The sequence below is a fragment of the Telmatherina bonti genome, assembly GCF_933228915.1.
Source record: "Telmatherina bonti genome assembly, chromosome: 15".
NCBI classification, from domain to species: Eukaryota; Metazoa; Chordata; class Actinopteri; order Atheriniformes; family Telmatherinidae; genus Telmatherina; species Telmatherina bonti.
The window spans coordinates 38774067-38790390 of record NC_136613.1 but is presented as its reverse complement, the minus strand read 5'-3'; the positions used below and the strand labels follow the sequence as shown (position 1 = coordinate 38790390).

General features: G+C 40.5%; 1 protein-coding gene across 2 annotated transcripts in view; it reads left to right on the top strand.

The window, feature by feature from the left end:
- The window catches only part of ubxn4 (UBX domain protein 4), a 131031-nt gene that overhangs the window by 62568 nt on the left and 52139 nt on the right, over window positions 1-16324 (top strand). Inside the window, exons 11-12 of one of the 2 annotated variants that reach the window (XM_079253733.1) lie at window positions 2007-2138; window positions 2925-3136. In XM_079253733.1, the coding sequence (XP_079109859.1) occupies window positions 2007-2138; window positions 2925-3136 (344 nt within the window). Of the gene's footprint in view, window positions 1-2006; window positions 2139-2921; window positions 3137-16324 lie in introns of both variants that reach the window. The other variant, XM_079253732.1, reaches the window with a different exon arrangement.

Sequence of the window (16324 nt, the reverse complement as noted above, 5' to 3'; positions counted from 1 at the left end):
AAGATCGACTCACTCTGTGTGTGTGTGTGTGTGTGGGGGGGGGGGGAAGAGTGTTAAAACTCCTGCATAAATATGTATAAACCTGCACCTTCAGCCTGAGATGTCATAATGAACGTGTGAAACGGGTTCAGTAGGACAGACGATGGTTGCCTGGTTAGCTCCAGACGTGGACACAATCGTTGGTATCCTTCGGCCAACGACCCCTAGAAAACAATGTGAGCAAAGGGACGTGTTCGTCCCACGACTGTCCAGCAGTCATAGACATCCCAGGTGTCTACAGTCCTGTCATCAGTCAGTGGGCCTGTATGCAGACATGCAGGTCATCGCTGGGTGACATGGTGTGTACTCTCCTAGTACACACCATGTCACCCAGCCACACTTTGTGTAGGCCTGTAGCCGACTGTAACCCGGCTCCCTGGACTGTAGCCCGGCTCCCTGGACTGTAGCCCGGCTCCCTGGACTGTAGCCCGGCTCCCTGCACTGTAGCCCGGCTCCCTGCACTGTAGCCCGGCTCCCTGCACTGTAGCCCGGCTCCCTGCACTGTAGCCCGGCTCCCTGGACTGTAGCCCGGCTCCCTGCACTGTAGCCCGGCTCCCTGCACTGTAGCCCGGCTCCCTGCACTGTAGCCCGGCTCCCTGCACTGTAGCCCGGCTCCCTGCACTGTAGCCCGGCTCCCTGCACTGTAGCCCGGCTCCCTGCACTGTAGCCCGGCTCCCTGCACTGTAGCCCGGCTCCCTGGACTGTAGCCCGGCTCCCTGGACTGTAGCCCGGCTCCCTGCACTGTAGCCCGGCTCCCTGCACTGTAGCCCGGCTCCCTGCACTGTAGCCCGGCTCCCTGCACTGTAGCCCGGCTCCCTGCACTGTAGCCCGGCTCCCTGCACTGTAGCCCGGCTCCCTGGACTGTAGCCCGGCTCCCTGCACTGTAGCCCGGCTCCCTGCACTGTAGCCCGGCTCCGTGGACTGTAGCCCGGCTCCCTGGACTGTAGCCCGGCTCCCTGCACTGTAGCCCGGCTCCCTGCACTGTAGCCCGGCTCCCTGCACTGAGTGAAAACTAGTCAGTGACGGTTAGAGTGAAAACTAGTCGGAGTGACGGTTAGTTAGTGACGATTAGAGTGAAAAGTAGTCGGAGTGACGGTTAGTTAGTGACGATTAGAGTGAAAAGTAGTCAGAGTGATGGTTAGTTAGTGATGGTTAGAGTGAAAACTAGTCAGAGTGACGGTTAATCAGAGTGAAAACTAGTCAGTGACGGTTAGAGTGAAAACTAGTCGGAGTGACGGTTAGTCTGAGTGAAAACTAGTCAGTTCTATTTAGTCAGAGTGAAAACTAGTCAGAGTGACGGTTAGAGTGAAAACTAGTCGGAGTGATGGTTAGTCAGAGTGAAAACTAGTCGGAGTGACAGTTAGTCAGAGTAAAAACTAGTCAGAGTAACGGTTAGAGTGAAATCTAGTGAGTTACAGTTAGTCGGAGTGAACATTAGTGAGTGACAGAGTGAAAACTATTCAGAGCGAAGGTTAGAGTGAAAACTAGTCAGTGATGGTTAGTCAGAGTGAAAACTAGTCAGAGTGACGGTTAGTCAGAGTGAAAACTAGTCAGTGATGGTTAGTTAGTGACAGAGTGAAAACTCTGTCACTAACTAACCATCCGTCCCACTAACTAACCATCCGAGTAATGGTTAGAGTAAAAACTAGTCAGTGATGGTTAGTCAGAGTGAAAACTAGTCAGAGTAACAGTTAGTGAAAACTAGTCAGAGTGAAAAATAGTCCGAGTGAAGGTTAGTTAGAGTGAAAACTAGTCAGAACGAAGACTAGTCAGAGTGAAAACTAGTCAGAGAAAAAACTAGTCAGTGACGGTTAGTTAGCCGGCATCGGAAGCAGCTCCAGGAGGATCCTTACTGCGGTTAACATGTCAGATTTCTGTTTGTCTCCTTGTGTTGGAGGTTTTTCCCTGACGCCGCAGCATTCCCATGTGTCCCTCCATCAATGCACATCTATTTCATCCTCTTTCAGGAAGTGGGGAATCGCTATGGTAACTTCTCCTTAGCAACCATGTTTCCTCGACGAGAGTTCACCCCTGAAGACCTGAACAAGACCCTAGTAGACCTGGAGCTAGCTCCCAGTGCTTCCATCGTTCTCCTGCCAGTAAGTAGACCAGTAAGCCTGTGCGGAAACGCGATATCTGCGCGGAGACGTGACGTCAATGCGGAAACGGAATGTCTGCGCGGAGACGTGACGTCAATGCGGAAACGGAATGTCTGCGCGGAGACGTGACGTCAATGCGAAAACGGAATGTCTGCGCGGAGACGTGACGTCAATGCGGAAACGGAATGTCTGCGCGGAGACGTGACGTCAATGCGGAAACGGAATGTCTGCGCGGAGACGTGACGTCAATGCGGAAACGGAATGTCTGCGCGGAGACGTGACGCCAATGCGGAAACGGAATGTCTGCGCGGAGACGTGATGTCAATGCGGAAACGGAATGTCTGCGCGGAGACGTGACGTCAATGCGGAAACGGAATGTCTGCGCGGAGACGTGACGTCAATGCGGAAACGGAATGTCTGCGCGGAGACGTGACGTCAATGCGGAAACGGAATGTCTGCGCGGAGACGTGACGTCTGCCTGGAGATGTGATGTCTGCGCGGAGACGCGATGTCTGCATTTGACAGGATGGGTTTGATTAAAAAAACACACAGATGAACCAGAATGATAAAATGTTTTGCAGTTTTCAGGGTTAAAAACAAAACTGATTGGTAATCAATGAAAGTGTGTGACCCAGTTGTACGGATGCGAACGTCTACCTGCTCTGTGAAGCCAGCTGTAGACGTGAATGTGTTGGCTGTGTGGCGAGAAGCAGGGAAACGTGTCTGAGAGCTGAAACTTTGCCGACATGTGGCTGCTGTCAGACATGAGCGTGTTTCTCTCAGCAGGCAGGAAGGCCCGGGAACACAGTGGTCCAGTCTTCTGGACACGGCATCTGGGCGGCTCTGGGCACAATCCTCTACCCTCTGCTAGCCGTGTGGAGATTCCTCAGCTCCTTCCTCTTTGCAACCCCGGCACCGTCTGCAGCAGCATCCAGAGGACCCGTCCAGCAGTCCCACCCACACAGTAGCTCAGAACCGCCTTCAAACAACACAAAGAGGTGAGGCTTACCGTCAGCCTGGACAGCTCAGACATGGCTGTACAATGTCCAAACTGGGATTGACTTCTTTACATTGACAGTGTAAATTCCTGAAGAAATGCTGCAGCACTTTCTCATTTTTATTTTTCATTGATTGAATTAGATTTACTTTGTGTTTGCCAGAGAAGTCAGATGAAGCAGCAAGTGTCACATGACTGTTCCACCAACCCAATGCCATGCAGTCGCAGCTCGCAAACCAGCACAGCTGCACAAACACAAGGAATAAATTACACATGATAGATTTCACAGGCGCTGGTCAGCTCTGCAGAGCTCTAGATATGTAGAGCTCTACAGCTCTGCATATCTACGTCTTTACAGCTCTACATCTGTACATGTCTACATCTTTACATCTTTACAGCTCTACATCTGTACATGTCTACATCTTTACATCTTTACAGCTCTACATCTGTACATGTCTACATATCTACGTCTTTACAGCTCTACATCTGTACATGTCTACATCTTTACATCTTTACAGCTCTACATCTGTACATGTCTACATATTGACGTCTTTACAGCTCTACATCTGTACATGTCTACATCTTTACATCTTTACAGCTCTACATCTGTACATGTCTACATCTTTACATCTTTACAGCTCTACATCTGTACGTCTACATCTTTACATCTTTACAGCTCTACATCTGTACATGTCTACATCTTTACATCTCTACATCTGTACATGTCTACATATCTACGTCTTTACAGCTCTACATCTGTACATGTCTACATCTTTACATCTTTACAGCTCTACATCTGTACATGTCTACATATCTACGTCTTTACAGCTCTACATCTGTACATGTCTACATCTTTACATCTTTACAGCTCTACATCTGTACATGTCTACATATCTACGTCTTTACAGCTCTACATCTGTACATGTCTACATATTGACGTCTTTACAGCTCTACATCTGTACATGTCTACATCTTTACATCTTTACAGCTCTACATCTGTACATGTCTACATCTTTACATCTTTACAGCTCTACATCTGTACATGTCTACATATCTACGTCTTTACAGCTCTACATCTGTACATGTCTACATCTTTACATCTTTACAGCTCTACATCTGTACATGTCTACATCTTTACATCTTTACAGCTTTACATCTGTACATGTCTACATCTTTACATCTTTACAGCTCTACATCTGTACATGTCTACATCTTTACATCTTTACAGCTCTACATCTGTACATGTCTACATATCTACGTCTTTACAGCTCTACATCTGTACATGTCTACATCTTTACATCTTTACAGCTCTACATCTGTACATGTCTACATCTTTACATCTTTACAGCTCTACATCTGTACGTCTACATCTTTACATCTTTACATCTCTACATCTGTACATGTCTACATCTTTACATCTTTACAGCTCTACATCTGTACATGTCTACATATCTACGTCTTTACAGCTCTACATCTGTACATGTCTACATCTTTACATCTTTACAGCTCTACATCTGTACATGTCTACATATCTACGTCTTTACAGCTCTACATCTGTACATGTCTACATCTTTACATCTTTACAGCTCTACATCTGTACATGTCTACATCTTTACATCTTTACAGCTCTACATCTGTACATGTCTACATCTTTACATCTTTACAGCTCTACATCTGTACATGTCTACATATCTACGTCTTTACAGCTCTACATCTGTACATGTCTACATCTTTACATCTTTACAGCTCTACATCTGTACATGTCTACATATTGACGTCTTTACAGCTCTACATCTGTACATGTCTACATCTTTACATCTTTACAGCTCTACATCTGTACATGTCTACATCTTTACATCTTTACAGCTCTACATCTGTACGTCTACATCTTTACATCTTTACAGCTCTACATCTGTACATGTCTACATCTTTACATCTTTACAGCTCTACATCTGTACATGTCTACATATCTACGTCTTTACAGCTCTACATCTGTACATGTCTACATCTTTACATCTTTACAGCTCTACATCTGTACATGTCTACATATCTACGTCTTTACAGCTCTACATCTGTACATGTCTACATCTTTACATCTTTACAGCTCTACATCTGTACATGTCTACATATCTACGTCTTTACAGCTCTACATCTGTACATGTCTACATATTGACGTCTTTACAGCTCTACATCTGTACATGTCTACATCTTTACATCTTTACAGCTCTACATCTGTACATGTCTACATCTTTACATCTTTACAGCTCTACATCTGTACATGTCTACATATCTACGTCTTTACAGCTCTACATCTGTACATGTCTACATCTTTACATCTTTACAGCTCTACATCTGTACATGTCTACATCTTTACATCTTTACAGCTTTACATCTGTACATGTCTACATCTTTACATCTTTACAGCTCTACATCTGTACATGTCTACATCTTTACATCTTTACAGCTCTACATCTGTACATGTCTACATATCTACGTCTTTACAGCTCTACATCTGTACATGTCTACATCTTTACATCTTTACAGCTCTACATCTGTACATGTCTACATCTTTACATCTTTACAGCTCTACATCTGTACGTCTACATCTTTACATCTTTACAGCTCTACATCTGTACATGTCTACATCTTTACATCTTTACAGCTCTACATCTGTACATGTCTACATATCTACGTCTTTACAGCTCTACATCTGTACATGTCTACATCTTTACATCTTTACAGCTCTACATCTGTACATGTCTACATATCTACGTCTTTACAGCTCTACATCTGTACATGTCTACATCTTTACATCTTTACAGCTCTACATCTGTACATGTCTACATCTTTACATCTTTACAGCTCTACATCTGTACATGTCTACATCTTTACATCTTTACAGCTCTACATCTGTACATGTCTACATATCTACGTCTTTACAGCTCTACATCTGTACATGTCTAGATCTTTACATCTTTACAGCTCTACATCTGTACATTTTTACAGCTCTACATCTTTACAGCTTTACACCTTTACAGCTCTACATCTGTACATATCTACATCTTTACAGCTCAATGTCTGTACATATCTACATCTTCACAGCTCTACATCTGTACATGTCTACATCTTTACATATCTATATATTTACAGCTCTATGTATTTACAGCTCTATATTTTTACATGTCTATCCACATCTTTAGAGCTCTACACCTTTACAGCTCTACATCTTTACAGCTCTGTCTTTACATATCTACGTCTTTACAGCTCTACATATCTACATATTAACAGCTCTACATTTACATATCAGCATCTTTACAGCTCTAGATATCTACATATCTACAGTTTTTCATTTCTATATATCTACAGCTTGTCTCTACATATGATTTAAATATCTACAACTACATATCTACAGCTGTACATCTGTACATATAATCTAGAGCTCTAGGTCTGTACATATGATCTACATATCTACAGCTCTAGTCTGTACATATGATCTACATATCTACAGCTCTAGTCTGTACATATGATCTACATATCTACAGCTCTAGGTCTGTACATATGATCTACATATCTACAGCTCTAGGTCTGTACATATGATCTACATATCTACAGCTCTAGTCTGTACATATGATCTACATATCTACAGCTCTAGGTCTGTACATATGATCTACATATCTACAGCTCTAGTCTGTACATATGATCTACATATCTACAGCTCTAGGTCTGTACATATGATCTACATATCTACAGCTCTAGGTCTGTACATATAATCTAAATATCTACAGCTCTAGGTTTGTACATATGATCTACATATCTACAGCTCTAGGTCTGTACATATGATCTACATATCTACAGCTCTAGGTTTGTACATATGATCTACATATCTACAGCTCTAGGTTTGTACATATGATCTACATATCTACAGCTCTAGGTCTGTACATATGATCTACATATCTACAGCTCTAGGTCTGTACATATGATCTACATACCTACAGCTCTAGCCTGTACATATGATCTACATATCTACAGCTCTAGGTTTGTACATATGATCTACATACCTACAGCTCTAGTCTGTACATATGATCTACATATCTACAGCTCTAGGTCTGTACATATGATCTACATATCTACAGCTCTAGGTTTGTACATATGATCTACATATCTACAGCTCTAGGTCTGTACATATGATCTACATATCTACAACTCTAGGTTTGTACATATGATCTACATATCTACAGCTCTAGTCTGTACATATGATCTACATATCTACAGCTCTAGGTCTGTACATATGATCTACATATCTACAGCTCTAGGTTTGTACATATGATCTACATATCTACAGCTCTAGTCTGTACATATGATCTACATATCTACAGCTCTAGGTCTGTACATATGATCTAAATATCTACAGCTCTAGGTTTGTACATATGATCTACATATCTACAGCTCTAGGTCTGTACATATGATCTACATATCTACAGCTCTAGTCTGTACATATGATCTACATATCTACAGCTCTAGGTTTGTACATATGATCTACATATCTACAGCTCTAGTCTGTACATATGATCTACATATCTACAGCTCTAGGTCTGTACATATGATCTAAATATCTACAGCTCTAGGTTTGTACATATGATCTACATATCTACAGCTCTAGGTCTGTACATATGATCTACATATCTACAGCTCTAGGTTTGTACATATGATCTACATATCTACAGCTCTAGTCTGTACATATGATCTACATATCTACAGCTCTAGGTCTGTACATATGATCTACATATCTACAGCTCTAGTCTGTACATATGATCTACATATCTACAGCTCTAGGTCTGTACATATGATCTACATATCTACAGCTCTAGGTTTGTACATATGATCTACATATCTACAGCTCTAGGTTTGTACATATGATCTACATATCTACAGCTCTAGGTCTGTACATATGATCTACATATCTACAGCTCTAGGTCTGTACATATGATCTACATACCTACAGCTCTAGCCTGTACATATGATCTACATATCTACAGCTCTAGGTTTGTACATATGATCTACATACCTACAGCTCTAGTCTGTACATATGATCTACATATCTACAGCTCTAGGTCTGTACATATGATCTACATATCTACAGCTCTAGGTTTGTACATATGATCTACATATCTACAGCTCTAGGTCTGTACATATGATCTACATATCTACAACTCTAGGTTTGTACATATGATCTACATATCTACAGCTCTAGGTCTGTACAAATGCGGGTCTTGTAGCCGTGTCATGAAGCTCAATGATAAAACATCAGAACAGTTTAGATCAGAACCAAACTAAGGTCTGTTGAGATGAGATGAGAGATAAGGCGTTCGTGGTTTTCCAGCTCTATATTTATCCTGGTTTTCCAGCTATAGATTGATCCTGGTTTTCCAGCTCTATATTTATCCTGGTTTTCCAGCTTGAGATTTATCCTGGTTTTCCAGCTTGAGATTGATCCTGGTTTTCCAGCTTGAGATTTATCCTGGCTTTCCAGCTTTAGATTTATCCTGGTTTTCCAGCTTGGGATTGATCCTGGTTTTCCAGCTTTAGATTGATCCTGGTTTTCCAGTTTTAGACTGATCCTGGTTTTCCAGCTATAGATTTATGCTGTTTTTCCAGTTTTAGATTGATCCTGGTTTTCCAGCTATAGATTTATGCTGTTTTTCCAGTTTTAGATTGATCCTGGTTTTCCAGCCTGAGATTGATCCTGGTTTTCCAGCTTTAGATTTGTCCTGGTTTTCCAGCTTGGGATTGATCCTGGTTTTCCAGCTTTAGATTGATCCTGGTTTTATAGTTTTAGATTTATCCTGGTTTTGCAGTTTCAAATTTTCCTGGTTTTCCAGCTTTAGATTGATCCTGGTTTTCCAGCTTTAGTTGTATCCTGGTTTTCCAGCTTGACATGTATCCTGGTTTTCCAGCTTTAAATTGATCCTGGTTTTCCGGCTTTAGATTTATCCTGGTTTTCCAGTTTCAAATTTTCCTTGTTTTCCGGTTATAGATTGATCCTGGTTTTCCAGCTTTATATATATCCTGGTTTTCCAGCTTTAGATTGATCCTGGTTTTCCAGCTTTAGATGGATCCTGGTTTTCCAGCTTTAGATTCATCCTGGTTTTCCAGCTATAGGTTTATCCTGGTTTTCCAGCTTTAGATTTATCCTGGTTTTCCAGTTTCAGACTGATCTTGGTTTTCCAGTTTCAAGTTTTCCTCGTTTTCCAGCTTAAAATTTATCCTGGTTTTCCAACTTGAAATTGATCCTGGTTTTCCAGTTTTAGATTTATCCCGGTTTTCCAGTTTTAAATTTTCCTGGTTTTCCAGCTTTAGATTTATCCTGGTTTTCCAGCTTGGGATTGATCCTGGTTTTCCAGCTTTAGATTGATCCTGGTTTTATAGTTTTAGATTTATCCTGGTTTTGCAGTTTCAAATTTTCCTGGTTATCCAGCTTTAGATTGATCCTGGTTTTCCAGCTTTAGATTTATCCTGGTTTTCCAGTTTCAGACTGATCTTGGTTTTCCAGTTTCAAGTTTTCCTCGTTTTCCAGCTTAAAATTTATCCTGGTTTTCCAACTTGAAATTGATCCTGGTTTTCCAGTTTTAGATTTATCCCGGTTTTCCAGTTTTAAATTTTCCTGGTTTTCCAGCTTTAGATTTATCCTGGTTTTCCAGCTTGGGATTGATCCTGGTTTTCCAGCTTTAGATTGATCCTGGTTTTATAGTTTTAGATTTATCCTGGTTTTGCAGTTTCAAATTTTCCTGGTTATCCAGCTTTAGATTGATCCTGGTTTTCCAGCTTTAGTTGTATCCTGGTTTTCCAGCTTGACATGTATCCTGGTTTTCCGGCTTTAGATTGATCCTGGTTTTCCAGCTTGAGATTTATCCTTGTTTTCCGGCTTCAGATTGATCCTGGTTTTCTAGCTTTAGATTTATCCTGGCTTTCCAGCTTTAAATTTATCCTGGTTTTCCAGGTTGGGATTGATCATGGTTTTCCAGCTTTAGATTGATCCTGGTTTTATAGTTTTAGATTTATCCTAGTTTTGCAGTTTCAAATTTTCCTGGTTTTCCAGCTTTAGATTGATCCTGGTTTTCCAGCTTTAGTTGTATCCTGGTTTTCCAGCTTGACACGTATCCTGGTTTTCCGGCTTTAGATTGATCCTGGTTTTCCGGCTTTAGATATATCCTGGTTTTCCAGCTCTAGATTGATCCTGGTTTTCCAGCTTTTGATTTTTCCTGGTTTTTCAGCTTTAGATTGATCCTGGTTTTCCAGCTTTAGATTGATCCTGGTTTTCCAGTCATAGGTTTATCCTGGTTTTCCAGCTTTAGATTGATCCTGGTTTTCCGGTTTTTGATTGATTCTGGTTTTCCAGCTTGAGATTGATCCTTGTTTTCCGGCTTGAGATTGATCCTGGTTTTCTAGCTTTAGATTTATCCTGGCTTTCCAGCTTTATATTTATCCTGGTTTTCCAGCTTGGGATTGATCCTGGTTTTCCTGCTTTAGATTGATCCTGGTTTCATAGTTTTAGATTGATCCTGGTTTTGCAGTTTCAAATTTTCCTGGTTATCCAGCTTGACATGTATCCTGGTTTTCCGGCTTTAGATTTATCCTGGTTTTTCAGCTCTAGATTCATCCAGGTTTTCCCGCTTTTGATTTTTCCTGGTTTTCCCGCTTTTGATTTTTCCTGGTTTTGCAGCTTTAGATTGATCCGGGTTTTCCAGCCTTAGATTGATCCTGGTTTTCCAGCTTTAGATTTATCCTGGCTTTCCAGCTATAGATTTATCCTGGCTTTCCAGCTATAGATTTATCCTGGTTTTCCAGCTTTAGATTTATCCTGGTTTTCCAGCTTTAGATTGATCCTGGTTTTACAGCTTGAGATGTATCCTGGTTTTTCCAGCTTTTGATTTTTCCTTGTTTTGCAGCTTTAGATTCATCCTGGTTTTCCAGCTTTAGATTTATCCTGGCTTTCCAGCTTTAAATTTATCCTGGTTTTCCAGCTTGGGATTGATCCTGGTTTTCCAGCTTTAGATTGATCCTGGTTTTATAGTTTTCGATTTTTCCTGGTTTTCCAGCTTTAGATTGATCCTTTATTTCTAGCTTTAGATTGATCCTGGTTTTCCAGCTTTAGATTGATCCTGGTTTTCCAGCTTTAGATTGATCCTGGTTTTATAGTTTTCGATTTTTCCTGGTTTTCCAGCTTTAGATTGATCCTTTATTTCTAGCTTTAGATTGATCCTGGTTTTCCAGCTTTAGATTGATCCTGGTTTTCCAGCTTTAGATTGATCCTGGTTTTCCAGCTCTAGATTTATCCTGGTTTTCCAAATTTAGATTCATCCTGATTTTCCATCTTGGAATTGATCCTGGTTTTCCAGTTTGAGATTTATTCTGGTTTTCTAGCTTGAGATTGATCCTGGTTTTCCAGTTTAGAGTGATCCTGCTTTTCCAGTTTAGATTGATCCTGCTTTTCCAGTTTAGATTGATCCTGGTTTTCCAGCTCGAGATTTATCCTGGTTCTCCAGCTTGAGATTGAGCCTGGTTTTCCAGCTTGGGATTGATCCTGGTTTCCAGCTTTAGATTGATCCTGGTTTTCCAGCTTTAGTTGTATCCTGGTTTTCCAGCTTTAGTTGTATCCTGGTTTTCCAGCTTTAGTTGTATCCTGGTTTTCCAGCTTGACATGTATCCTGGTTTTCCGGCTTTAGATTGATCCTGGTTTTCCAGCTTTAGATTTATCCTGGTTTTCCAGCTTTTGATTTTTCCTGGTTTTGCAGCTTTAGATTGATCCTGGTTTTCCAGCCTTAGATTGATCCTGGTTTTCCAGCCTTAGATTGATCCTGGTTTTCCAGCTTTAGTTGTATCCTGGTTTTCCAGCTTGACATGTATCCTGGTTATCCGGCTTGAGATTGATCCTGGTTTTCCAGCTTTAGATTTATCCTGGTTTTCCAGCTTTAGATTTATCCTGGCTTTCCAGCTTCAAATTTATCCTGGTTTTCCAGCTTTAGATTGATCCTGGTTTTCCAGCTTTAGATTGATCCTGGTTTTCCAGCTATAGGTTTATCCTGGTTTTCCAGCTTTAGATTTATCCTGGTTTTCCGGTTTTAGATTTATTCTGGTTTTCCAGTTTCAGACTGATCTTGGTTTACCAGTTTCAAGTTTCACTCGTCTTCCAGCTTTATATTTATCCTGGTTTTCCAGCTTGAAATTGATCCTGGTTTTCCAGTTTTAGATTTATCCCGGTTTTCCAGTATTAAATTTTGCTGGTTTTCCAGCTTTATATTTATCCTGGTTTTCCAGCTTTAGATTGATCCTGGTTTTCCAGCTTTAGATTTATCCTGGTTTTCCAGCTTTTGATTTTTCCTGGTTTTCCAGCTTTTGATTTTTCCTGGTTTTGCAGCTTTAGATTGATCCTGGTTTTCCAGCCTTAGATTGATCCTGGTTTTCCAGCTTTAGTTGTATCCTGGTTTTCCAGCTTGACATGTATCCTGGTTTTCCGGCTTTAGATTTATCCTGGCTTTCCAGCTTCAAATTTATCCTGGTTTTCCAGCTTTAGATTGATCCTGGTTTTCCAGCTTTAGATTGATCCTGGTTTTCCAGCTATAGGTTTATCCTGGTTTTCCAGCTTTAGATTTATCCTGGTTTTCCGGTTTTAGATTTATTCTGGTTTTCCAGTTTCAGACTGATCTTGGTTTACCAGTTTCAAGTTTTACTCGTCTACCAGCTTTATATTTATCCTGGTTTTCCAGCTTGAAATTGATCCTGGTTTTCCAGTTTTAGATTTATCCCGGTTTTCCAGTATTAAATTTTGCTGGTTTTCCAGCTTTATATTTATCCTGGTTTTCCAGCTTGGGATTGATCCTGGTTTTCCAGCTTTAGATTGATCCTGGTTTTATAGTTTTAGATTTATCCTAGTTTTGCAGTTTCAAATTTATCCTGGTTTTCCAGCTTGGGATTGATCCTGGTTTTCCAGCTTTAGATTGATCCTGGTTTTATAGTTTTAGATTTATCCTAGTTTTACAGTTTCAAATTTTCCTGGTTATCCAGCTTTAGATTGATCCTGGTTATCCAGCTTTAGTTGTATCCTGGTTTTCCAGCTTGACATGTATCCTGGTTTTCCGGCTTTAGATTGATCCTGGTTTTCCGGCTTTAGATTGATCCTGGTTTTCCGGCTTTAGATTTATCCTGGTTTTTCAGCTCTAGATTCATCCAGGTTTTCCAGCTTTTGATTTTTCCTGGTTTTCCCGCTTTTGATTTTTCCTGGTTTTGCAGCTTTAGATTTATCCTGGTTTTGCAGCTTTAGATTGATCCGGGTTTTCCAGCCTTAGATTGATCCTGGTTTTCCAGCTTTAGATTGAACCAGGTTTTCCAGCTTTAGATTTATCCTGGTTTTCCAGCTTGGGATTGATCCTGGTTTTCCAGCTTTAGATTGATCCTGGTTTTATAGCTTTAGATTGATCCTTTATTTCTAGCTTTAGATTGATCCTGGTTTTCCAGCTTTAAATTGATCCTGGTTTTCCAGCTTTATATTTATCCTGGTTTTCCAGCTCTAGATTTATCCTGGTTTTCCAAATTTAGATTCATCCTAATTTTCCAGCTTTAGATTTATCCTGGTTTTCCAGCTTTAGATTGATCCTGGTTTTACAGCTTGAGATGTATCCTGGTTTTTCCAGCTTTTGATTTTTCCTGGTTTTGCAGCTTTAGATTCATCCTGGTTTTCCAGCTTTAGATTTATCCTGGCTTTCCAGCTTTAAATTTATCCTGGTTTTCCAGCTTGGGATTGATCCTGGTTTTCCAGCTTTAGATTGATCCTGGTTTTATAGCTTTAGATTGATCCTTTATTTCTAGCTTTAGATTGATCCTGGTTTTCCAGCTTTAAATTGATCCTGGTTTTCCAGCTCTAGATTTATCCTGGTTTTCCAGTTTGAGATTTATTCTGGTTTTCTAGCTTGAGATTGATCCTGGTTTTCCAGTTTAGAGTGATCCTGCTTTTCCAGTTTAGATTGATCCTGCTTTTCCAGTTTAGATTGATCCTGGTTTTCCAGCTCGAGATTTATCCTGGTTCTCCAGCTTGAGATTGAGCCTGGTTTTCCAGCTTGGGATTGATCCTGGTTTCCAGCTTTAGATTGATCCTGGTTTTCCAGCTTTAGTTGTATCCTGGTTTTCCAGCTTTAGTTGTATCCTGGTTTTCCAGCTTTAGTTGTATCCTGGTTTTCCAGCTTGACATGTATCCTGGTTTTCCGGCTTTAGATTGATCCTGGTTTTCCAGCTTTAGATTTATCCTGGTTTTCCAGCTTTTGATTTTTCCTGGTTTTGCAGCTTTAGATTGATCCTGGTTTTCCAGCCTTAGATTGATCCTGGTTTTCCAGCCTTAGATTGATCCTGGTTTTCCAGCTTTAGTTGTATCCTGGTTTTCCAGCTTGACATGTATCCTGGTTATCCGGCTTGAGATTGATCCTGGTTTTCCAGCTTTAGATTTATCCTGGTTTTCCAGCTTTAGATTTATCCTGGCTTTCCAGCTTCAAATTTATCCTGGTTTTCCAGCTTTAGATTGATCCTGGTTTTCCAGCTTTAGATTGATCCTGGTTTTCCAGCTATAGGTTTATCCTGGTTTTCCAGCTTTAGATTGATCCTGGTTTTCCGGTTTTAGATTTATTCTGGTTTTCCAGTTTCAGACTGATCTTGGTTTTCCAGTTTCAAGTTTTACTCGTCTTCCAACTTTATATTTATCCTGGTTTTCCAGCTTGAAATTGATCCCGGTTTTCCAGTATTAAATTTTGCTGGTTTTCCAGCTTTATATTGATCCTGGTTTTCCAGCTTGGGATTGATCCTGGTTTTGCAGCTTTAGATTGATCCTGGTTTCATAGTTTTAGATTTATCCTAGTTTTGCAGTTTCAAATTTATTCTGGTTTTCCAGCTTGGGATTGATCCTGGTTTTCCAGCTTTATATTTATCCTGGTTTTCCAGCTCTAGATTTATCCTGGTTTTCCAGTTTGAGATTTATTCTGGTTTTCTAGCTTGAGATTGATCCTGGTTTTCCAGTTTAGAGTGATCCTGCTTTTCCAGTTTAGATTGATCCTGGTTTTCCAGTTTCGATTTATCCTGGTTTTCCAGCTCGAGATTTATCCTGGTTCTCCAGCTTGAGATTGAGCCTGGTTTTGCAGCTTTAGATTGATCCTGGTTTTCCAGCTTTAGATTCATCCAGGCTTTCCAGCTTTTTATTTTTCCTGGTTTTCCAGCTTTTGATTTTTCCTGGTTTTGCAGCTTTAGATTGATCCTGGTTTTGCAGCTTTAGATTGATCCTGGTTTTATAGTTTTCGATTTTTCCTGGTTTTACAGCTTTAGATTGATCCTTTATTTCTAGCTTTAGATTGATCCTGGTTTTCCAGCTTTAAATTGATCCTGGTTTTCCAGCTTTATATTTATCCTGGTTTTACAGCTCTAGATTTATCCTGGTTTTCCAAATTTAGATTCATCCTGATTTTCCATCTTGGAATTGATCCTGGTTTTCCAGTTTGAGATTTATTCTGGTTTTCTAGCTTGAGATTGATCCTGGTTTTCCAGTTTAGAGTGATCCTGCTTTTCCAGTTTAGATTGATCCTGGTTTTCCAGCTCGAGATTTATCCTGGTTCTCCAGCTTGAGACTGATCCTGGTTTTCCAGCTTGGGATTGATCCTGGTTTTCCAGCTTTAGATTGATCCTGGTTTTCCAGCTTTAGTTGTATCCTGGTTTTCCAGCTTTTGATTTTTCCTGGTTTTTCAGCTTTAGATTGATCCTGGTTTTCCAGCTTTAGATTGATCCTGGTTTTCCAGTCATAGGTTTATGCTGGTTTTCCAGCTTTAGATTGATCCTGGTTTTCCGGTTTTTGATTGATTCTGGTTTTCCAGCTTGAGATTGATCCTTGTTGTCCGGCTTGAGATTGATCCTGGTTTTCTAGCTTTAGATTTATCCTGGCTTTCCAGCTTTATATTTATCCTGGTTTTCCAGCTTGGGATTGATCCTGGTTTTCCTGCTTTAGATTGATCCTGGTTTCATAGTTTTAGATTGATCCTGGTTTTGCAGTTTCAAATTTTCCTGGTTATCCAGCTTGACATGTATCCTGGTTTTCCGGCTTTAGATTTATCCTGGTTTTTCAGCTCTAGATTCATCCAGGTTTTCCCGCTTTTGATTTTTC